This window comes from Cajanus cajan, chromosome 6, assembly GCF_000230855.2.
Source record: "Cajanus cajan strain Asha chromosome 6, NIPB_CcT2T_4, whole genome shotgun sequence".
Classification (NCBI taxonomy): domain Eukaryota; kingdom Viridiplantae; phylum Streptophyta; class Magnoliopsida; order Fabales; family Fabaceae; genus Cajanus; species Cajanus cajan.
In genome coordinates, this window is record NC_138522.1 from 61,679,884 (window position 1) to 61,703,083 (window position 23,200).

The 23,200-nt window shown below is 30.2% G+C and overlaps 4 protein-coding genes across 4 annotated transcripts; 1 reads left to right on the forward strand and 3 right to left on the reverse strand.

Annotated features, from left to right (window-relative positions):
• Window positions 1–129: 129 nt before the first annotated feature.
• LOC109797096 (glutathione S-transferase L3) lies at window positions 130–2,804 on the reverse strand. The gene is made up of 10 exons (XM_020357012.3): window positions 2,645–2,804; window positions 2,450–2,515; window positions 2,124–2,184; window positions 1,713–1,799; window positions 1,522–1,620; window positions 1,322–1,427; window positions 1,135–1,211; window positions 816–923; window positions 553–633; window positions 130–436 (listed from the first exon to the last, which is right to left on the reverse strand). Exons 1-10 carry the CDS (start codon window positions 2,653–2,655, stop codon window positions 425–427), a joined length of 708 nt encoding a protein of 235 aa, XP_020212601.1. The 5' UTR covers window positions 2,656–2,804; the 3' UTR covers window positions 130–424.
• Window positions 2,805–7,929: 5,125 nt separating this feature from the next.
• LOC109797855 (glutathione S-transferase L3) lies at window positions 7,930–10,319 on the reverse strand. The gene is made up of 10 exons (XM_020358005.3): window positions 10,150–10,319; window positions 9,964–10,040; window positions 9,768–9,826; window positions 9,541–9,627; window positions 9,359–9,457; window positions 8,959–9,061; window positions 8,785–8,861; window positions 8,421–8,528; window positions 8,162–8,242; window positions 7,930–8,046 (listed from the first exon to the last, which is right to left on the reverse strand). Exons 1-10 carry the CDS (start codon window positions 10,158–10,160, stop codon window positions 8,041–8,043), a joined length of 708 nt encoding a protein of 235 aa, XP_020213594.1. The 5' UTR covers window positions 10,161–10,319; the 3' UTR covers window positions 7,930–8,040.
• Window positions 10,320–11,015: 696 nt separating this feature from the next.
• On the forward strand, window positions 11,016–13,830 carry MOS11 (Protein MODIFIER OF SNC1 11). The gene is made up of 6 exons (XM_020357981.3): window positions 11,016–11,466; window positions 11,612–11,707; window positions 11,818–11,946; window positions 12,058–12,118; window positions 12,221–12,296; window positions 12,430–13,830. The coding sequence occupies exons 1-5, from the start codon at window positions 11,174–11,176 to the stop codon at window positions 12,257–12,259; spliced, it is 618 nt and encodes a 205-aa protein (XP_020213570.1). The 5' UTR covers window positions 11,016–11,173; the 3' UTR covers window positions 12,260–12,296; window positions 12,430–13,830.
• Window positions 13,831–14,878: 1,048 nt separating this feature from the next.
• LOC109796923 (putative protein phosphatase 2C 38) lies at window positions 14,879–17,977 on the reverse strand. The gene is made up of 5 exons (XM_083059252.1): window positions 17,527–17,977; window positions 17,055–17,442; window positions 15,888–16,255; window positions 15,433–15,669; window positions 14,879–15,345 (listed from the first exon to the last, which is right to left on the reverse strand). Exons 2-5 carry the CDS (start codon window positions 17,341–17,343, stop codon window positions 15,127–15,129), a joined length of 1,113 nt encoding a protein of 370 aa, XP_082915378.1. The 5' UTR covers window positions 17,344–17,442; window positions 17,527–17,977; the 3' UTR covers window positions 14,879–15,126.
• Window positions 17,978–23,200: the final 5,223 nt, after the last annotated feature.

The window sequence follows — 23,200 nt, forward strand, 5'->3', positions numbered from 1 at the left end:
GGTTGGAGTTTATGTTTCATTGGTGGTGTTTGATTTGTAGATAGGAATTGTGGTAGGATGTCCTTGCCATATTTGCAATTTAGTTAGGATTATACCTCGATGGGCGATTCAGAAGTATAGAGCCACAAGAAACAAAACATTCAATGACTGTATCTCTTTAGAGTAACTTGGTTTCTACTTTTACACACAGGATCTTGATAAAACCTTAACAAAAGATATCATTGTCATATACTCAGGATTGCACAACGCTATGACAAGCTGGTACCTATATTATTATTATTATAAAATCAAGCTAATTTCAATTATAGCTAGTTTATTACACACTCCCTTGATCACAAAATATTACACTGCATGAACATTGCATCCATCCGCTTGTCCCTTTATTCACTATCTGATATATGATATATCCATTCTCATCAAATGCTCATTGTTGGGCCTGCATAAGACAAACATGTAGAGTTTACCAAGATGTCTGAAGCACATTGCTTAGATTTCTATCTAAATTCCCCAAAACGGAGAAAAAGGGCTTAAAATATGGAGGATGTATATTACCAAAAACCATTTTTTGAAAATTTCGACAAACTCCTGAGGATCAACTTTGGTGATCTTATAAGCATCAAGTTTATTCAGCTCCTGCAAATGAAATTTGTTAATGAAAATCAATCTTCTTCGGAAGACCAATGCTACTACAGAAGTTATTTTAGTTTTGTACTCTTGATCTTTCACAAACAGTCCAAATTAAATGGACATTAAATTTATGTTTCTTCCAGCAGAGTCATACATAAGCCAAAGAAGAAATTCAGGATTAAATATACCTCAATATATGTTGCTAGTTTTGGCCTCCCAGATACGATGTCATTCTTATACACCTCAGAAAAGGTAATTTGTAACCTTTCAACAAATGGAGCAAAGGCAGCATCCACCTAGTAATCAACCAGGTTTTATAAATTATAATTATGATACTAACGAAAAAGTTCAATAACATGGTACTCTTATACTCAAAATAGATAACAGGAGTAAAGTTATAATTTGTCTAAATATTCTAGAGGGATAGTTTTGTAGCTCTATAGACAAAAAGAATATTATTAAACTGTAAAAGTTTTGATATCTTCTGAGTCTTGAAGTTCGACTTACCAAACCAAATTGGCCAAGAAAAAAGGGTCCGTCATCAAATTTCCCGAGAGCATTCTCCAAATAATCAAAAGAAGGACCTTGATAATAAAATTAAGAAAAAAAAAACAATTTAAATAAGCCCATGTTATCTTAATTTTATATGAATCTCACATATTAAAAAAAAAAAAAACACTAAGATCTTAATTACCAGCCTGCTGCATAGGATCTTCTTCTTTGAACGAGGCGTAGATATCTTTCATCAAGGAATCAATGTGAGATATCAATTGCTCCCCGTATTCTTTCTTTGCAGGGTCCTGAAAAATAAAACTCAAAATTGAGACCACTTTATACCAACAAAATAAGAGGATTCTCATGCTTTATAATGGACAAATATTAAACTAGAATTACAGTGGAAACTAGAGATGGCCCTTCGAAGTTGGCATCAACATATTTGATCAAGTCAAGGCTTTCTCCCATGACCTTGCCATTGTGCTCCAAGGATGGCACCTACATAACAGAGGAGCAAGTTCATATATACGATCAATTGAACGAACCATATAGCATACTATCTGCAAATTAACACTTTCCAACTTCATCACCTTATTTTCAGGGTAGACTTTCTCCTTATACCAGGTAGGCCTATTCAGAAGATCGATAGGAACCAGTTCGATCTTGTCTTGTAGTCCCTATATGTATGATTATGTGCAACATGCAAATCAAAGCATTACATTTTTCATTAAGAAAGAGTGTGACCAATCTCCATGTGAAAGAAATTAATAGAAAAAAATGATAAAACCTCCCAGCCAAAACAAGAGTATTTTTCCTTTGTTTAATAGATTTTTAATAATTTGATTATGTAATAATTTGTTATATTATATTAACTAAATAATATTTCTTTTATACCTCTCCAACAAATCATAGACAGTTACTCCACCAGCCCATGTTCAGGGCTGCCACTGCTTAAACAAGATTGTAAGAAAAAAAAAAAATACATATTATTAGAGAGAGACCTTAAAATTGAAGGCAATCCATACTCGTTGTGCATACGGGCATGTATAACTGATGTACAGCCTGAAAAAGAAAAACCCAAACAAATATTCATATAGATCATATATCCATATACCAACAAGTTGGTTGGAATGATATCTGACAGAAAGTTCTCGGTTTCAAATTTTGTGAATAAAAAAAATATAGTTGAGAGAAGATAATCCATAAAATGGTCAACCAGATTTTTTTATTGAGATTAGCCGAAATACTTTATACAGATAACATATTTATTAAAAAAAGAAAGAAATACAATATGTTCATATGAACAAGCTTGGGATGGGAATGAAACCTTGTAGTTCCATCGAAAAGTGGAGGTGGGTTGGAAGTGGATGTCAAGGGTGGAATCCTAACACCTCTGCATCAGAAACACAACAGAGTGAGAGGTTTAAGTTAGAAAAGTGAAAAAGATGAATTGATCATTTCATCATTGAAATAATGAAAAGCAGTAAGAGTAAGAGATTTGTAGAAGAAGTAGATGTCTTACGCAGCTGCCATTGACACTGTTAATGTTTTGAGGCAAATTCACAAAATAATTCTGAGCGGTTTGGGTGGACAGTCACGAACACCTTTACAGGAGTGACCATGGACTACGTTGGTCAAAACAAAATTGTGAATGAGTGCGTTTGATTAATAGTAATACTTTACTTTTCATGTATTATAAAGTCTTACAAATTTACTTTCACTTATCAAAGCCTTACCTACCACCCATTTGGCGGGTTTTAATAATAGGAAAGATGTTTCTTTTTTTTTTTTTTTTATAAAATAGGAAAGATTATAAAGATAGTTGCAACAAGGATTGAATTTAGATCTTCATACTTCTAGCTATGAACTAAAACAGTATAAATGATTTTTTAAAAAATAATTATCTTATCAATGCTAAACATTAACTTGTTTTTTATCTAATTGACCATTTTTAATAAAAAAAATTCTTTTGATAGAAAGATCAAATTTAGTATTAATTGAATTAATAATTTATTGTGACGTAAGATGTTGTCTGCATTCTGAATAAGATAAATTTATTACCGTGTATGAAAGTCTTAATCATTAACCATTTTTCTTGTCACCGTTGTTACCTACATTTTACTCTTATTTTTTAAAATGTTTTAAAAATATCAATTAAGATTTTCCTTATTTAAAAATAAATATATATTTATATTTTTAATATAGTAAACACTTTTATTTTCATTAAAATTTATTTTTCTTAGTCAATGTTTAGAGGAAACATTGTAGTATTCTTCAAATATATATTTATATACAAAGTCTTAAATATTTCTTAGTCAATGTTTAGAGGAAACATTTCAAAAGTCTTAACCACCAGCCATTTCTCTTGCCACCATGCAGAATTTTTGCCCTCGTTTTGTGTATAATTTTTAATTCTGAACACTCCTTACTTGTCCTTTGTTTGATACAAGAAAAATACAGCAGAAAGAAGTGAAGAAGAAAGAAATGAAACATGATATCACACATTCACACTAGCTAGTATGCTAAAAGAATAAAGGTGTAAATGAAGTAGTTGATAGAAACCTGTGAATAATGAATTTTACATTTTATTTTGTCGTCCCATCGATGGCAGGTAGGGATTATAATGGACTGTTGGGTGGGTTGTAGGCCCTGTCCCTCAGTCCCTAGGATAAAATTTCATCTTCATACTTAAAAATTTTATTAATATTTGTGCATATTAAAAATAATTTGAACTTGTATTTATATTATCAGTTAGTGTGAGATGCACGAATTATTAATTTAAGATATATTTTATAATATATATATATATAATAAAAACCTTTTTTTTATTAATTTTATGTTTTAAAATATATTTTATTTATATTTTAAAATTATTGTTATTTTTATCTATAATAATAGAAAAAAGTTGATTATGTAATATTTATATTAAAAGTTGTTAGTTTAAATGGTCTAATATTTATATTTTTTAATCAAAGATCACAATTTGATCTTAATTTGGATATGGGATCACGATCGAAGATATTTTTTTTTATTTTTATAGAAAATATTCAGTAAAAAAAAAGTTATACATTCTTATTAAAGCAAAAAAAATAGTTTTAATTATCAATTATATGAATTCCTTTTAAATAAATTTAGTGACAATACATTTAATATATGTGTTTGACTTATATTAATTAATATTGTAATATATTTTTTTACTTCGAAGTATGAAATTGTGTTATTGTTTCATTCTTAGCTTAAAAATATTAGTAACTTACATATATTGAAACTATCAATTGATTATCTTTTGAAATTTGTGATAATTAATCATACCAATTAATTAAACTTTATAAATCTAATATGCTTAAAATGAAAGAAGAAAAAATAAAAAATCATATAGTTTAACTATATCACATTATTATGTGACAATATCTATCAATCAACTATAAAATATATTGGTTAAGATAGTACACTATGTAAATTTCAAATAATAACTTAAAGTTTACTACTTAAAATAATACAACTAAATAACATTCAAGTGAATGTAATACCACAAGACAGCAATATCATAAAAAAAATAAATCAAAAGGCACCTGTTGTTAAATGTATATAATAAGAAAAAAAATCAACAATATATTAGAATTTAACATAGATTTATAAAAAAAATTATAAACAAAATGAAAGGATGATAATGAATGTAAAGAATAAAAAAAAATCAATATACAAAGATTTCATAAAACATAATGATAATTTATGAATTCACGAGTAATACAATAAATTTTTTAAATAATTTTGATTGTTTGCATTTTTTTAAGTTTTACTTAAACAACAATGATCTTCCAATGAAAGGTCATTTCTTTCAAATTATGAATGCATTCTTCATTAATTTTCAAAATATAATCATGATTATGACTTAGGTTTTCCATCTACAAAGCATAATATGCATTTTTTAAATTAAACAAAAAAAAACATGCATTAAAAATGATTTTCAAACGAAACAACAAATAATTATCAAATAGATAATATGCAAAACATATCATGTATCCATGACCTTCCAATATTAACATAAATAAAATAAAAGTGCAGTGTATATATACAATAAAAAAAAGAAAATAAAATACCAAAATTCAATAGAAATATTTTTCAAATGAAATATCAAATAAACCACTTGAGAATGAAGATATATGATGGTGAAAACATTATAATTGAAGGTTCAAGGTTGTTTATATATATATATATATATATATATATATATATGAGAGAGAGAGAGAAGAGATTCATTTACTCTATGAGTAAGTCTACCTTTATTTCGTTCAATAACTCATGTTCTACATCAAATTTAAATGATCTACTTGTTGAATTTAAAGTTCTTAATGTATAAAATATTTTTTTAATTATCCGTCAATTTAAATTAATGAAATGAAGTATTAAATAATTTTCAAATTTTTTAAAAAATTGCAAACTTGATCTATGTACTAAGAACTTTAAATTCAATTATTAGATCATTAAAATTTGATATTGAACATTAGTTATTAAACAAAATAGGTTAAGGTAGACTTATTCTTGGAGTAAACAGATCATTTCTTATATATATATATATATATATATATATACATAGTGTGTGTGTTTTAAAATCATTTGATGAAAGTAACTTCATGAGAATGGAATGTGTGTAGCCAATAACTTTGAAAATTGTTCCTTACTATTTAGTGTTTTAAATGATAGCCATTAAAGGATGCTTAATAGTATAATTTTTTTCTACCTGTATTTATTGGAGAAGTTATTCACTTTTGGAGAATGAAAGATATATAACTTTGTTTCGTAGTATTTAGTGTTATAAATGTTAGTCATTGAAAAATGTTTATAAAAATCGTTTATTTTTGTTACATGTGTTTATTGTCAAAGTTGTTCACTTTATATAGATTAATATATGATAGAAAAATTTGAAGAACATGATATAAGAGAACTTTAAATAGAAGGATAAATAAATGTTTATTGAGATAGGTGAAGTTTAAATATACTAAATACATTGTTTAAAATTCTAAATAAGTATAACATATATATTGCATTAAATTATTAAAATGTGAAGTTTATAAAAAATTGTAATTATTTTTAATTCATTCAAAAATTTGAATTTTCATTAATAATAAATTATAAATTAAGTAGACCGAATACATTATTTTTAATTCATTTGATAATTAAAGAAATAACATATATTACATTTTATTATTGAAATGCGTAATTATTTTTATATTGTAAGCTGTAAAATTAATATATATATATATATTATATATATAAATTTTTATTTTGATTCGTGAAATCTATTGTTGCTTAATAAAGTTATGAAATCTATTAATCAATTATGAATTTTGACCATTAATATGAAGTGAAAAAATAAAAGAAATTAGAGAAATTGTTTCAATATATAAATTGTTTTTTTTTAATTAGATTTATGTTTTTGCATGATTTACGTAGATTTTTTTTATTGCAAAATTAATGCAGAAGATTTTATATAATTTTAATAATATATATTAATTAAAAATTGATATTATATTATTATTATTTTTTATTTTGATTTCCTAAAATCAATTATTACTTAAAAAGTCATAAAATTTATTAATGAATTATGAAATTCTGATAGTTAATATGAAAGAGAAAAATGAAGAAATATTAGATAAATTATTTATAAACTCTAAATTTATATAATTTTAATGATATATATGAAACTCTGACAATTAAAATGAAGAGATATTAGATAAATTCTTTTGATATATAGAATGTTTTTAAAAAAATTATTAAATGTTTGTTTTCGTGAAATTTTTGTAGATTAATGAGTGGACAAATTAAATTTTAAATGTATAAATTCTCTGCATTTACATAAATAATAAATATTTCATTGAGATAATTTTATACTTCTATTAATATTAATTCTTTTGGAAGTATTTTTTTCATTTGTTATTTCATCACATTACAAAATAAACTTATCATTAATCAATTTAAAAATACCAATAACTTATTCAAAATACACCAAAGTTATAGATTCATTAACACAGGTAAAGATAAAACAATTGTAACTCACCAAAATATAAAATTCTCACTTAGTTCAAGTAATGATAAGTAAAAACTTAACCATAATTAACTAATATTACATATCAGGTATCCACATATAAGAATGTTATTAGGATTATCAAAATTAACTGATTTGTCAAGTTAGACTATGTCAAACTTTTATTTTTAAGTCGGAAAAAAATTAAGCCAATTTGATCCAGCTAAATAACTAATCGGACCAATAAAAAATAGACTTAAAAGGAATGAATATTTGGTCTAATGTTTTTTTATTTTTTTAAATACATGTAAAATTAATATAAAAATAAAGTAGTATAATTTAGCCTGTTAATCTAACGAACTAATAAACTAGATCGAAGTAAAACAATATGATCCATTTATAAGTTAGACCAAATCAATTTAGTTCTCACGTTTAACCTACCGAATATTTGACTTCTGTAGGTATTATTATACTTGTTTCTACCTCATTTACAAATGGTAGACAAAAAATTATATCTATTAGTGTCCAACTAAACTACTCTTATTCATAATGGATTCTATCGATATATATATATCTGCTGTTAGAAAATTTGTTCTTTCAAGGAAAATACCTTCGTGCTAAAAAGTTGTCATTTTGATGATAAGCACGTAACAATAACATCAAGTCACGAATTCCAAATCAAACATGTCTTCAGCTTATTAGAATGTGGGACTATACAATTGGATTGTCCCATACAAAAGCATTATTGAGAAATCAAAGTAACTGCAACACAAACAAGGAAATAGAACACACTAATTTCAAATTGAAAAAACATTCCATAAATGTAAACAAATCTTTATTGACTATCTTATAATCTTAAACACCAACGCAGCAGCAGTAACTCACGTACACCGTTAAGCCTACAGAGTATAAACATAAACGGTTAGCAAACTAGCAAAAAGCATAGCAAGACAGAAACCACAAATTTTCAAACAACATGATCCTAGATTTATGAGTATAGGAAGTTTATAGTACCAAGAATTTTTTCTTCAAAGCTTCCAAATATTCCTCCCTGTCTACTTTTGTCTGCTTATAGCCATCAATCTTATTCGCCTCCTGCAACAAAAATTCACAAAAAATGTACATATTTTGGACTCAGTTAATATAAAGAAATCAAAATTAAGGAGATAGTCACTAGTCAGGCCTTATAAATCCGAATAGACTTTCAAATTACTATGCTTTTCTTTTTTCCTTAAAAAAAATAAAGAGAAATGGATTGCACGAAACTACGAACCTGAATCCATGTGGCTAGTTTGGGCCTTCCTGCCATGATGTCGTGCTTAAAAATTTCAGAGAAGACAATTTGGAACCTTTCAAGAAATGAAACATAGGCAATATCCGCCTGATGATAGCCACAGTTTATAAATCATTAGAATGTTTGGGGGAAAAAATGTCATGCATTTTTTCTTATACTGTACACAACAATGTTTTTTTTTATTTTTTATTATTACATCATGATATGGCTACTTCTCTTTCCTTGTATGTAACTAGATCACATGTGGATCAGAGAAAACTTTCTGGTCAAATGAATACAATTGCTCTTAATGTTCAACTAAGTTAACAAAATTTCAAGCTGATTGATGAGAATTTAAACTTACCAAACTAAATTGGCCAAGGAAGAATGGTCCATCATCAAATTTACCAAGAGCATTCTCCAAATAATCAAAAGCAGCACCATGATTCACATTTTCAATTTTAAATCATCCAACAATATATTCTATATCCTTATTCCTCAGTATCTTTTCTTTTCTACTTAAACTTCAAGATCTTACTGGTTTGTTGTACAACATCTCCTTTAAATGAAGAGTATATGCCACTGGTGAACGTATTAACATGGGATATCAACTGCTCACCAAATTCTCTCTTGGCAGGATCCTGAAAAAATTGCTTTCTCAGTATAACTTCCCTTTTAGTAAAAGATAAAATTAACATGCATTACCATAGGTACCGTAATTGACGTTCTTTAATCAAAATTAGAGTTTTATTTTAATAATATGTATAATAAAGAATTCCCTTAAATATTAACATGTATTACCAATATAAAACTTTTACTCTGATTGAATAATAATACTAACATAATTTTTGATTTTGTATCTAAGTTTTGTTCTAAAATAAATTCAAATACTAACGGGTGGCAATAACTTATAATTAAAATTAATGTTTAGTTCTTACACTGGGAAATAGAGGTGGCCCTTCAAAGTTGGTGTCTATATATTTGATCAAATCAAGACTTTCTCCTAAAACCTTGCCATTGTGTTCCAATGATGGTACCTAAAACATATAAGGAGAACGTGCCATGATATCAACAAATCAAATAGCTTTCTCCAGTTAAAGTATATTGACCATGTATCTACCTTATTCAGAGGGTAAACTTTCTCCTTATACCAAGAAGGCCTATTTTTAAGGTCAATAGGGACCAATTCGATCTTGTCTTGCAGTCCCTTGTGTAGTTCACAAATAATCACTAATTAATAAACAAAAGGGACAAGAATTTAGCAGATATTGTACATCAGAAGAACCAGGCTTTGTAGCATAAGAACTAATTGAAAGCTGAAAGAAAAGGCACAGTGTCGAAAACAACCTTGCAGTTCCTAGTTATCCATGCACGTTGAGCATAAGGGCACAAATAGCAAATGTATACAACCTAGAAGGACAAACCAAGTTAACACATGCACTCATAATTAAATTATTATATATATACTAAGAAGCAAAATAATGGGCATAGCGGTGAACAAGATTAGTTATTAACTATAATAGAGGTAATTGATGAATGCCACACCTTGTGGTTCCATCAAAAAATGGAAGTGGTTCAGAGATGGAAGTTAATGCAGGAGGTCGAACATCTAACACAGTCCTAAATTGACAGAATGGCACAAGATTAGAAAATATGAGATGAGTCAAATTAATAAAACACTATGCATGAAAGTTGTTTAGAACGTAAAGAAATATGTGATGTATCTTACGGAGTTGCCATTTATAAATATCTTTCTCTTTTTGGAAAGAAGTGGTGAAGCAATAGACTAATAGCAAATGCTGAATGTGAGACTCACAGAAGAGAATGGTGAATTAATTTATAGGACATAATTTGTACTGTTAAGGTTGAAGTCGCAAGCAGTGACGAAACCATACAGTGAGGGGCGGCACCGAGCAATGCATTAGGTACGTTTGAGATCTTTCAGAATCTGGCGGCTAATGGCTAATTGGCTATGCAAAGATGTCATGGATGCGTACTTCTGGTAACTTGCATATGAAGAATTGCAAAATTATTTGATCTTATTAAGCAACAAATCCTGCCTAAGTAAAATGAAAAGAAAATGATTCATAGGAAAATGTTCTTCTTTTTTTTTTCACAATCAAAGTGCTTTTGATTATAGAGAGTACTTTTGATTATTTGAAAATATTAATTTGAAAAAAAAAACACTTTGTATCTCTATTAAAAAAAATTCATATTTAATATTAATAAAGTAGACAATTAACTTATTATATATATCAGACATCATTTTCAAATATTTATGAAATTATAACTCTCTACAACACAAGCTTATGGGATTATACATACATGTTATTTAAATTTAGATCAAATATAAAATTAAAAATTACTAAATGTTAAAAACTAATATTTAAAAATATTAAAATTTAATAAATGTAACTTAATTTAACAAACATGAAGAAGATTATAAAATTTGTAACGAGCAGAGCAGGTATGTCATTGGACTCCCTACTCCACTCGAGCCCACCCAGCCCAGGCCCAGTAGCCCAACGCGAAGCACCAACTTACGCGTGTCAGGTGTGTGTGTGTATATATGATAAATATCACACTCGTATCATAAAATATCACTTTGCAAATTTGCAATTTAGAAAAGGAAGAAGAACAAATTCAGAACGCCACAGCCACCTCCCATAGTATACGGAAGGACAAGGAATCTCACACGCCACTTGCGACTCCGTTCTTTCTCTGATTCGCTTTTCCTTCCTCTTCCGCTTCCAATGGAAACCCCTACCGACATCACCACCACCAACCCCGCACCGGAAAACCCTGACAAAACCCTAGACTCTGCCGCACCAGATCCAGCCCCCGAAGCCAATGACGCCGTCGCAAAGGACGCCGACGCCAAGGAAACCGAAGCTGATGCCGCCTCAGACACCAAGACTTCTACGCCGCCGGAATCAGGAAACGACGCTCCTCTCTCTGACATCCAGAAGAAGATGCGCCGCGCCGAACGATTCGGCATTTCCGTCCAGTTGTCTGAGAAAGAGAAGCGCAATTCCCGAGCCGAAAGGTCGAATCTCAATCTCTCTAAGATACATTCAATCCTTTATGTTATTTCACTATTATGCCTATGTCTATTCATGTATCGATTTGGATGCCCTAGGTGTATAACATAATTTAGGGTTTTCTCAAGTGGACGTTTTATTCACATGCAGGTTTGGCACTGTGTCCGCATCGCATGGTTCAGAGGCAACGAAATCATCAGAGGCATCGAAATCGGAGGAGCTGAAGAGGAAGGCTAGGGCAGAAAGGTTTCGCTTTTTAGTTTTCCTTCTTTTTTTTTTCTTCTGACAATGTTTTTTTTTTTTTTTTAACTGGGAATGCAAGTGGAGATTGTTATGATGCTGATTCTGTTTCACAGGTTTGGAATGCCTAGTCCAACTACAGCTGCAGATGAAGAGGCGAAGAAGAAAGCACGACTTGCTAGGTTTGCCCCCGTTTCAAAAACTGATCCTTTGGAAGAAGATAAAAGGAAAGCAAGGGCACTTAGGTGGGTGCATCTTTCATCATTCATGTCATAACATGTTTCTCCCATTTCATGGTGCTTATAGGAATCGAGCTGCGTGGTGTCTTATTAGGTCTCTCTGTTCTCTGTTTGCAGGTTTTCGAATCCATCAACAACTCCTATAGCTAATGTTAATGGCGAGGGAAAGATTGAGCCGGTGAGACCCTTGGTTTTTTCTTTTGCGATGCTTTAAGTAGTAGAAAGATGAAAAGGCTATATTTTGGTGTTGACTATTTTGTTTGTTGTTTCGAATTTGAAGGCTGCTGCTGTTGCTGGCAATGCTGGAGGAGGGACCTGAATGACAGGTTGCGTCTTTAGCTGTAGGGTTTTTTATTGTAAGTCCATGGTCTTTTGCTCTTGCTTGTTATTACCCTTTGCTTTGGTATATTGCACGTGTCTTCAATTTTTACTTGATTTGTGATTTTTTTGGGGGGTTTATATGACTTTTTTCCGTAACGTTTTCTGCAGTTTTTAGTCTTTAGCTGTTCAAGATTCGCAGAGTCACCTCCACACCGTTTCTACTTTTCAACATATTAATCCCAGATGCATCTATCTTTCATTTGGTCAATGAAGCCTTCCTCTGTGGGATCGAAAAGATTGAAGTGGTCTGAGGAAGCTTGCTTTTGTTTTGTTGTAGTGTTGGCTTAATAGGTGACAGCTTTTGGGGGGTAATTATTGGTCATCTTCATAGGGTTTCCTATCTTAAAATCTGCAAAGATTAGAATTTTGGAATCTACAGCCTAAAAAAATCAATGAACGAAGTTATGTAGGAGCAAAGCTTTTTCCTAATTTTTCATCCTTATCATTGCCATCCAACCCTCTATCTACTGATTTTAAAACGTGCCATTATCATTGTGCTAAAAGGTAGTACCAGGAAGTGTTTTTTATCCAACACCATGCTGATCCAAAATCTGTTAATGATAGGATAGTTTTGTTTCTTGATATGTTTTCGAGGAGGGATGGTTAAATGAGGAAATAGGTCCTCAAATAGAATAGCATGCACGTAGGAAGAACTTGTTTCTGTTTATTGCTTTACATATTTTGGGGGAAGTGGTGTTCGAACTTAAAAGAGTTAACATTTCATCATCATTGATGTTATTTAATTTTCTTTTTTTTTTTTGCGCTTTTCCAATGGTGTTTTTGGGGTGATTGCTTGCTCGCATGTCCAGGAAAGTGGAGAAGGGGGGGGTATAAACATGTAGAAGCTGATATCACTTGAATGTGAAATTGCTTTTCTTCAATCCTAGTGTTCTTGAAGTTGTTCGTTAATGTGTTTATTCCTAATTGGCCACTTTTGAGTTTTATCGTGTTTAGATCTTATTTGAAAGTAGCTATTAAAGCACATCATGTGGATTAGAAGCTTGTTTCTGGAAAAGGGGGTCAATAGTCTATGTTTTGGTTCTTGTAGAAATGTTATCGTGTTTGATGTAGAGCTAGATATTGCACTACTTTACTGGATCAGCAGAAAATGTTGAAAGCTGGAGTTCCTGGTACTATCTTTTGGCACAACAAATAAAATGAGGGTGAATAGTGGTCAGGTGAATGTTTGAAATGAAAACTCAAAAGGCGTGGCTGAAATTCTGCATATGTTTTCAAGTAGTTTTTAATCGTCTGTTTATTTTCAAGGCTGTAGCTTCCAATTTTTATTGTCTTTGCTGTCGCCTTAATGGTAACCATTTGAAGATGTGTTTCGTAGTTTATTTGGTTGCCAAAATTTAGAGATGTACATTTTGTAGGGCTGGATGTGGGGGAAACTCTCTACCTTTTTCCTTTTATTATAATTACCTTGTAATTTGTACTTTTGTTCCAATGTTTGGAGTTTAAATATTTTGCTAGCTAGTATAAATGAATGGAAGGATCATTACATTATGGGGCACATAATTATAAAATCACCACCCCAGCTTATGTCAAACTCTTTCCATGTTTTTATGTAAACACACAGCAAAACTACCGTTAAGGGAGATTATAAAGCTTTCGCAGAGATCGAGTATAATCTGGGAATTTCCTTCCAATTCCCAATCTGAGCCTCTGAGGCTTATCAGAGGGCGTTAAACGAGGGAGTGCCCTGATGGGCTGTTGCACTACCATAGTAGAATATCTTCATATATATTCAAAATTATCGAATTCTGTATTTTCTTAGCTAATTTTTCTACATGTTTGGTGTTTGGCTTTTGGAGCTGGATGGTAGCGCTTTGTCAATTGTCATGATATTTATCCAATAGGGAGGGCAAGGAGCGAATTTTTATTATACTTTTTTTTAAAACATATTTTTATCGGTTAAGGTTTTTTGGAAGTTACAAAACTATGTTCTAATATTCCTTTTTTATCAACGTGTAAGTTAAAATTTTTTGGAAGTTACAAAATTATGAAGGAGGTTTATTAAATAGGGTGTAAGAATTAACTGTTGTTTAACAAGTTTTAACTAACAATAAAGTGTTTTAGAAAAAGTATCTAGGTGGGGTTTTTTTACAATTAAAGTGCGGGAATTATATAATTTTTTTATATTATTTTTAAGTTAATTTTAATAAATAAAAGCGGGATAGAAAAAGTGGATTAGAAGCGATGTTATAGTACATCATCACTCAGAAGCTATGTTTTTGATACAAGGTTTTTCTTGTCGTCAGTGCTGGTTTCTGGTGGAAAATTAATTGCATTCATCACCATAAACAGACCTCAGCAACAGCAATGCCTACAAGGACAAACTAATACGCAAATTACTTAGCTTAGATATTATGCGCCCTTGCATGAGGTTGAGCGACCTGATGCTGTAGTTTCGCCGTAGGAAACATTAAATCAAAAACGGAACAGAAATCGGAGGAGAATTTAAACTTGCTTGTAGTGATAAGTGCTTTATTCAGTTTCGATATACGTAAATCGTTACTATTTTCGTAAATTCATCAATCATCACAATGTCATATTACTAATGACTTGTCTATTTATTTACTGTTGTTGGGGGAATAAGCTGTATGGCTGGGCCTCTTCTTTTAGTATCCTTTGATATCGGGTTTGAAAGATTTATTCCATGATAATCTTCAAGCTTCAACAATAATCACAAACTGCTTTAAGGACTTGCAAAGCATGCTGCGATTGTGGAAGTGTGATGTTATATTATATGCTTTTCTTTCGGTAAGAATTCTGTAAAGAAGAAGCCCATAATTGTTTAAACTAAAAATTGACAGACCCACCTCCTCTGATTGAAAGAGGAGAAGCCATGAGAGAGCTATTATCAATGAGTTTGGGATTTAGAAATACAACAATAACTGTAATATCATCGTGGAAGTGTCTCCTCACTCCTTGTTCAATCTTTTGGAGGTCCGAGAATCTCATTTCTCTCTTCCTAGCAGCTTCTCGAAGTGCAGCTTTCACAAGTCGCCTAGCAATTCCCTGTTACATGAATCACCAATCATTAATATTCAGAGAGAACTCTTGCATCATAAGAGAGCATCCTTGAATGGACGTAAGGAACCTTACATTTCGTGGATTATTGCTCACTATGTTGACAACCTCTTGGTTGCTAAGTTGCTCCCATAAACCATCTGAAGCAAAGATGAGAAATTGATCTTCAGGACGAAGCTTATGTACTGATATTGATGGTTCATGACTAAGAATTGGCTTGAAGAAGGGTTCAGGTAGTCTAAACTTCTGCTGTAGAGGCTCCCTGTTAAATTCGTCCTTCTTCAGATATGCATCACCTATGGATCTTGAAACCTGCAAAGGCTAAATCTGTTAATTTGGAATTCACATGTTTTCTTCCTGTAGCTTATAACCCTCTCAACAATGTCAAGCATAACCAATCATGCAATAGCACACGTCATTCTCCCTATAAGTAAATAAACACGGTTTGATTCGAGAATCTAATACATGCAGATGCAGTTGATTTTAGAGATAATTCATTAACAAGTTCTACGAATCTCACAAATTTCTACCTGTATCAGGCCTTTCACACGCCAAACGTTGTGCTTCATAACCACGATTTGTGGATCATAAGGGTGCTTTAACCGAAGTTCATCTCTCTCTGTTTGGATGTTAACGTTGTGTTCGGCAGATAATTGTATAGCTGATATTTCCCTTGTTGCTCTCTCTACTCTCCCCAACACCACCCTTGAATCTCCTGCATTTGCAATATGCAGCATCCCATTGCAAATTATCCCCGCCAAACAACATGTACCCGTGGATGCAATCTGTGGCTTGCTCAGCCACTGTTTCTTCACCAGAGACAGAAAACCCTCTTCTGTTGCTGAAAAGGCCCTTCGTATAACATTCTCTGAAATGCCTTGTTGCTCAGCAGCCAAACCTGATTCACACATAAAATTGTATCACCACAATGAAATTAATAATACAACAAAATTATTCTTGTTATGTAGCAAGTTTCTTAAACATCAGTGCTTTTATTTAACTTTGTCTGTACATGACACTTGTTTCAATTTGTACAAGTCTCTCTTTGTACTTATAGTCATTAACAATTCAGTCTTCACTGTCAAATATAGGGTCCAAGTTATGTTGTTCTTCAATTTTGGTCCCAGCATGTGAAGAGTATGTTTGAATAAACTTTTCTAGATGTATTTCTAGGAGAAAAAAGATAAGAAACAAAAATAAAATAAATTTTTCTATAGTCAAAATCAGTTTGTACATAAACTAATTTTTAGAAACTTTTTCATATAGCTTATCCAAAAAATTACAAATTAATTTATGCATGAGCTAGCTTTAATAATTTTGGCTAGGTATTACTTACTTTTCAGTTGAATCATATTAATTTAAAACAAAATCTTATGATACGATACAAAACAAAACAAAAAATTTATAAAGAAGTTTATTTTATTTTTCATTCTTATTTTTTTCTTCCAAAATTATTTCAGAAGAAGTCTGAACATGGTGAAACCAGATTCAGTTGAGAATAATGTTTAAAAACGAGCTACCCCAAGATTAATTAATTAGACCTCACAAGAATACCAACGTTTTGAATACTAGGGTGAAGGAAGAACATATTATAGGCTTTTCAGTATTTTCAATTCATTTGCAAAGCAGCATGGAAGAACTATATTTCCTTAAAATACACATATGCTTATAGTAATAAAGTTGAGGGAAAAGCATACTCTTAAGATTGCAGAAAAGATTGTCAGTGACGAACTGTGAGGCCGCGGTGCCACCATGACCATCATATACACCTATAAAGGTTCCTTGAGGACCCAAATAATCAGAAGTCAAGGGTCCAGATTCAAGTTGGCTACGATCCTCCAATGAACTATTAGCTTGAATTACAGCCATTGAGAATTCCCCATAAAGATGGTTCCCCAAGTCCTTGTACCATAGCAGCCCCTCAACTCGTCCATTCACATCTCTTTCATCACCCACCGCAGCTGGTTTCCAGCAGGATCTAACCATAGTTCTTTTGGCAACCCCTTAGAGTAACAAAAGATCAAGTTTCTGTGACTGAAGTAAGATGCTTCACACGATCCGAGTTACTTAAGTTATATTATATACCTAGGAAAAGCAGACATCATAAGATAATAACAATTTTTAGCTAAAAAACAAATTGGTATGGGCCAATCTAACTGAGAAGTGTACCTTGGGATGAAAATCCAAGTAGCTTTCATGCAAGTTCAGAGAATACTGAGGCGTGTTTGGTTCTATGTACCTAGAACTTGAGCTGAATGTTTTTGGTGTGCCAAATTTCAGGAACAGACCTAGCTGTAAAAGCACATAAAGACTCAGTATGGCAGAGTTGGTCTGAGATTTGAGTGATAAATGGAGCAATGGATAAGAAAAGGGTTTTGGATCTTTTTGACAGAGGATCTTCAGAGCACTTAGACTAGATCTAAGATCAGAAAATGAAAAGAGATTTAAACTACAAAGTCTGACATTGTAACTCCTGTCCTTTCATCTGCCCCACATGATTTTAATGTTTTGTGGCCATGTGGGTGTCTAAGGTTTTCATGGCTGGGATTTCAGTTCCATCACATTTAAAAGGTATAATCCTCAATGTTAGGTAACTTTGCTTGTCTACCACTTCCACTTTCCATTTTTCTGGCTAAACGTCATCTTTTCCCTCGTTTACCTTTCGTGATAATTCATGACTTTACTAGATCTGGAGTCTACGACCCACGGGTTTTCTGACCTTCTTACCATAATGGGTTCATGCACTTGATCTTTCAACTGTACTAGTTACTTCAAGATATCTGTTAAATATCACTTTGTTTTACTTCAGAATAGACTCCTATACGTCTGAATTTTAAGAAAATTAGTAAGTACTAACATAAATTGATATGATTGACAAATAAATACACTTCCTAAGTCAAGGTATGTAGTCGTGAATTCAATCTAATAAATTTCAGTATCTTGATAAATTAGTCTCTAATTGGAATACTGTGATTCCACAAAAAAGAAAATTAGAAAATAAATTATAAAATATCATGAGTAAAATATGTCTAAAAGTCGTTCTTTAACAACTACCTAATTGGTTTTGTGGACAAAAATGTTGGAGGATGGTCAAATAGATTTGAAGTAAAAAGGCAATGTTCACGTTTGCTGTTTGCTTTTACCTAAAAATTTTAACCAGGAAAAGAAAATAGATCATATTCAAAGCCATGTCATATCTAGTATCTACCACTATAGCACCAGATTCATTCACCCAATTTCCCCTGTATAGTCATTTCATTTAGATACGAAATAGCCTGGAATTTGTGTCACCGACTCACTGCATGACGAAACTGTACTTTTTGTTTTCTTTTTCATACTCAAATTTAGATTTGTACTATGAGAGAGTTGGATGAACCTCACCCACCAGCATATGCCTTGGTCTAATAAGCTTTGAATTTTTTTTTAAAAGGTAATCATGTTACAGCCACTATTGAATACTAAACTTTAATACTTTTTTTTATGGATATTTAACTTCTCATTTACTGTGTTATGAGAGACTAACCCTTGGGAAAAATCCAATCTTTTTGGTATAAAAGCTTTAAAAGTTATATCATGATAGGGAAGGGTCACGAGGGGCTTCAGCTGTTGCCATATTCAAAAATATACGATACGCGCATGAAGACACGTTGGAACTTGAAATAATGCATGCATTCTCTGTATACAACAACAGACTATGGTTTTCTAATTCCATCACCAACAACATAAACTTGTGGTCGTCTGATTATTTGGTGAACGTGTATTAGTTAGCCAGCAATAGTTTATGAAAATAAAAAGGGTTTTCAAAAGGGTTTTATCCATTATATATTGTGGTTATGGATGTTGGCAAAGTGAATAATGGTTATGCATGGGTTCCACCAATAATAAATTTGGATGTGATCTCTTCAGAGAATAGTTGGAAAACAGGACCGCATGATGGATCATACATATAGTATTAAGACATTTTCAATGAATAGTCAGGCTAGCTTGCAGGTGGCCCTGTCAACGACCTCACTCAATGTGGAAACAAGTAAAACATAAATCCAAAAGAAATTATTGATGATAGCAACATATGCTCTTCATCAAATTTCTACCATATTTTTCCCGTCAATTTGATTTTTTTCTATTATAACTAATTTAAATGGTTTGTGTTTTGATTCTGCTACAATTATCTTAAATCTATTAGCTCAAAGGCTAATTTCGTTTATAATATGTGAGTGTTGTGGGAGTGAAAGGATTTTTAAATGATTTTAATAAATTTTAATTTGTTCAAGATAAACAGATGTGAATTTTTGACTGAGACTGGGTTGTCATGAATGTTTTCTGGAGTGCTCTAAGTGAACTAAGGTCCAAGGTCTGCTTGATTCGATCAGCTCTCTAGCAGCGAGGTTGAGATACTGTGAAAATTGCAAGAGTTCTTACAAAAGACATTATTATACTTTTAAGTTAGTATTAATTTCACTAGAATGATAATATATATTAGATAATTACTTTATAGTAAAGTGGTGGTATTTATGATGGTAAATGTATTAGTTTGATATGATAAAGTTGACTTAGCAAGATCTTCTATTCAAATATTATAGTTGCTTTTGTAATTTCTTTGGATAAAAAAAATGTATTAGATTTTGTGGCTTGAAACTCAAGACTTCTCTTAAACAATAATAATTCATCCTAATGCATTAACATAATGACTTTATTTCATACCAAAGGGTTATTCATTATTTATGGTGGATATTAAAACTTTTGAGCTTGATATTAACTTTTGACAATATTTATGATTTTGGACAAAGTTTAATAATCATGAACTATTATTGTAAAAAGTTTTATACAGTTAATTAATCAAAAATCATAGTTTATGTCTTTTTAAATAATTATTAAAAAATTCAATAAATTTATTATTTATATCGAAATATGATTAAATGATAGTATAAAAATATTATTTTAACTAATCTAATATTTAGATCAAAATAGGTCATTATAGAATTAGGTTTACAAGTTTGGTCTGTCACAATTTTTTTTTTTAAATATTAATTAAGAGAGATTTTTTTTAAAAAAAAAAAAGGTACTGTATGGATATTTTAAAGATGATAACCTGATAATATGTTTTTTTTGTGTTAATTTATTAATAAAGTCTCGATTTAGGCATAGTGTTGTAGTGACCGGAGGTGCCATTACTTTTATAGGAGTTGGCCTGTGATAATAGTTATACTTCTTTATAAAAAAATAATAATAATAAAACAAAAGCATTACCGAATCCATTAACATTATGGTAGAGGAATAGATGGCTCTTGATCTTTAAAGTCTTGTTTGTACAACAAGAATTAATGGTGCCTAATTTTTCAATAATGGAATTTCATAAATGAAAACCGTGTATATGATTTGAAAACCATATTTTTTTTAATATAATAAGTACATATTTTATTCAAGGTATTTATTTTGTAATTTTCATATTTCTATTTTAGTTTAACATAAATAAGTTATTTGCATTTACGAACTAAAAAAAATGAGACGTCATCGAGACTAATAACTTAAATCCTTACAAATTTTTTAGAAGCATATTTCCATTATAATTTTTCGTACTCTTTAACATGTTAATAGATAATATTTTTAATCTCATTATAATTTTTTATTTATATTAATCCACATATTATATATATATATATATCTTAAAATTTATGAAGAATTTAAGATATATAATTAATTTATACTTGAGTTTAATTTTTGAAAGAAAATACTAACATTTGCCTGAATGTTTAGTATTTTTCATAATTTTTTAAAACTGTGATCTTAATTACTAACGAATTTACACTATAGTAAAAATAATACTTGTATTCTTTTACTTTAATTAAATTATTAGTATATGTTTAAAATATTAGATTTTAAATCATCTAATTTCATATATTACACCTACTGATAATTATTTTTGACATTTATTTATTATTGTTTTTGACATTTATTTATTGCTTTTTTATATATAATGATGATAATTATTATTATTATTATTATTATTATTTTAAAGAAACACCCCCACTAATAGGGTCTTCAATATGCAACTAATCTCAATTAATTATTGAAATGATTTATTTAATGGTACAATAATAAAACCAAATTTAAAATCATTGATCATCTACTTTTTTATTTTCATTTGCAAGAGGTCAATTTCATTTTTAAGACCCTAGAAAATCTGGACTCCAAGCAAAAACTTTGCAACAAAACTTTTAATAATACAATAACACTAGTACATGGGGTGCTCACTGATTATTAGCATGCATGTCACTTGTCATAGGTCAATTTCTGCTCTTTATTTGTGAAGCAAGTCATCATGCTTCCTTTATCTTATAAGGTAGTAAGACTAGAATGCCCAACAACTCTTTAACTGTATGTTATACCCCAGTGGATTAAACAAGTTTTTGTTTCTTCAAAAAGTGTATGATTTTTTGTTTTTATTTTTTCAAATGAATTTCTCAAAAATCTTTTTTTCATTTTCATTAAATTCTTCCATTATTTTATTACACGTGTAAGTGGCATCCAAACTTGCCTTGTATGATATGGATGAGTTGATAAGGACAACATTTAGAGCATCAACAATAGAATATCTCAAGTGTATCTCAAACATAAGATGTTGTCTTTTTTTTTTCTTTTCTTTTTTTTGCATTGGAGACAATTTAGGTGGCAACACCAATTGCTTAATTTTAAACATTGTATCTTATATAAAATACAGTTGTTTAACTTAAAAAATTGTTTCTTTGCATGTTCACCCATCAAATAAAATTAAGTATAAATAAAAAATATATAAATCATAATATATATCTTATGAATTGTTTAAAATTTTACCATTAGAGTGAGAATGGAAAATGTTGTTTAAGTATGATGTGACAATGTGAAACTCAATCAAATGCTATAAGATACATGTATAAATATTTTTATACCTTGGTATCATTTTAATATCTCAAATCATAATTTTAGAAATCTTAACTTTAATTCATAAGATTTTATTTCTAAGTATATGTAGTTCATTTCATTTGCGGCCAACAATGCTAAAGTTGTTTAGTTCATCCAGGGATATTTTTACCAAGATTGTGTTTGTGAAAAAAATAATTGAAGATTGAGACATGTATAAGGCAAGATCCAACAAATTAGAACGAGTAGAGATCCAAGTCAAATCAAGAGATGATAAGTTAGAAGGGTTAAATTTATCAATTGAAGATATTTCACAAGATAATTATTACCATGATAGTAGCTCCAAATCCTATCACTCTAAGCTAAGAAGTGTAAGTGTTAGCTTACATTTTTGTATTAGTGTAACATGTTGAAGTATGTAATGATTTCATGTCATATTTGTAGGAAGTAAAAGAGAAGCCTTAGATACATGGGCAAAGTGGCAAGGGAGAGGCATAGAAATTAACAATTAACCTTAGAGTTATTAGTGTCAAATTAGTGTTATTTGGGTATCATATAATCTATTAATATTTATCTGTGTGGCTTATTTGCAAGGAAGGGAGAGAGCCATCACAAATGACATATGGCTCGTCACTATATTCGTTACTTACTTCATTAATGTGAGTGCTAAATTTATTATTATCGATTTTTTTAAACATATTTTAAGTTTAAAATATTTATTAACTTTGTTAATGACTCAATTTTATTGAAAAATTTTAATTAACCATCTTTGGTGAGTTTCTCTCCTATAACCATATTTTTTTTATATTCGTGAGGCCAATTTAAAATCTTATTTTAAGAAATTTAAATTCAATTTCACTCAAGCCAATATAACATTATTATTACTATCAATTAAAGTTCTAATGAGACTATTAATTAAAGAAAAATATTTCATTTAACTTGTTTA

Bases quoted from the DNA above. Each gene is read 5' to 3' on its own strand.
- LOC109797096 (XM_020357012.3), bottom strand. The intron at 1,212-1,321 runs GTAATTAAGATC...TTTATTATCAAG, and splicing joins AGATCCTATGCAGCAGGCTG to GTCCTTCTTTTGATTATTTG. The intron at 924-1,134 runs GTAAGTCGAACT...GTTGATTACTAG, and splicing joins TTCTTGGCCAATTTGGTTTG to GTGGATGCTGCCTTTGCTCC.
- LOC109797855 (XM_020358005.3), bottom strand. The intron at 9,827-9,963 runs GTGGCATTCATC...CCTTCTAGGTTG, and splicing joins TTTTGATGGAACCACAAGGT to TATACATTTGCTATTTGTGC. The intron at 8,529-8,784 runs GTAAGTTTAAAT...GGCTATCATCAG, and splicing joins TCCTTGGCCAATTTAGTTTG to GCGGATATTGCCTATGTTTC.
- MOS11 (XM_020357981.3), top strand. From the start codon at position 11,174: ATGGAAACCCCTACCGACATCACCACCACCAACCCCGCACCGGAAAAC. The intron at 11,708-11,817 runs GTTTCGCTTTTT...TCTGTTTCACAG, and splicing joins AGGAAGGCTAGGGCAGAAAG to GTTTGGAATGCCTAGTCCAA. The intron at 12,119-12,220 runs GTGAGACCCTTG...TCGAATTTGAAG, and splicing joins GCGAGGGAAAGATTGAGCCG to GCTGCTGCTGTTGCTGGCAA.
- LOC109796923 (XM_083059252.1), bottom strand. From the start codon at position 17,343: ATGGTTAGATCCTGCTGGAAACCAGCTGCGGTGGGTGATGAAAGAGAT. The intron at 16,256-17,054 runs GTATGCTTTTCC...TGTGTGAATCAG, and splicing joins TCTTTTCTGCAATCTTAAGA to GTTTGGCTGCTGAGCAACAA. The intron at 15,346-15,432 runs GTAAGGTTCCTT...TTCATGTAACAG, and splicing joins TGAGCAATAATCCACGAAAT to GGAATTGCTAGGCGACTTGT.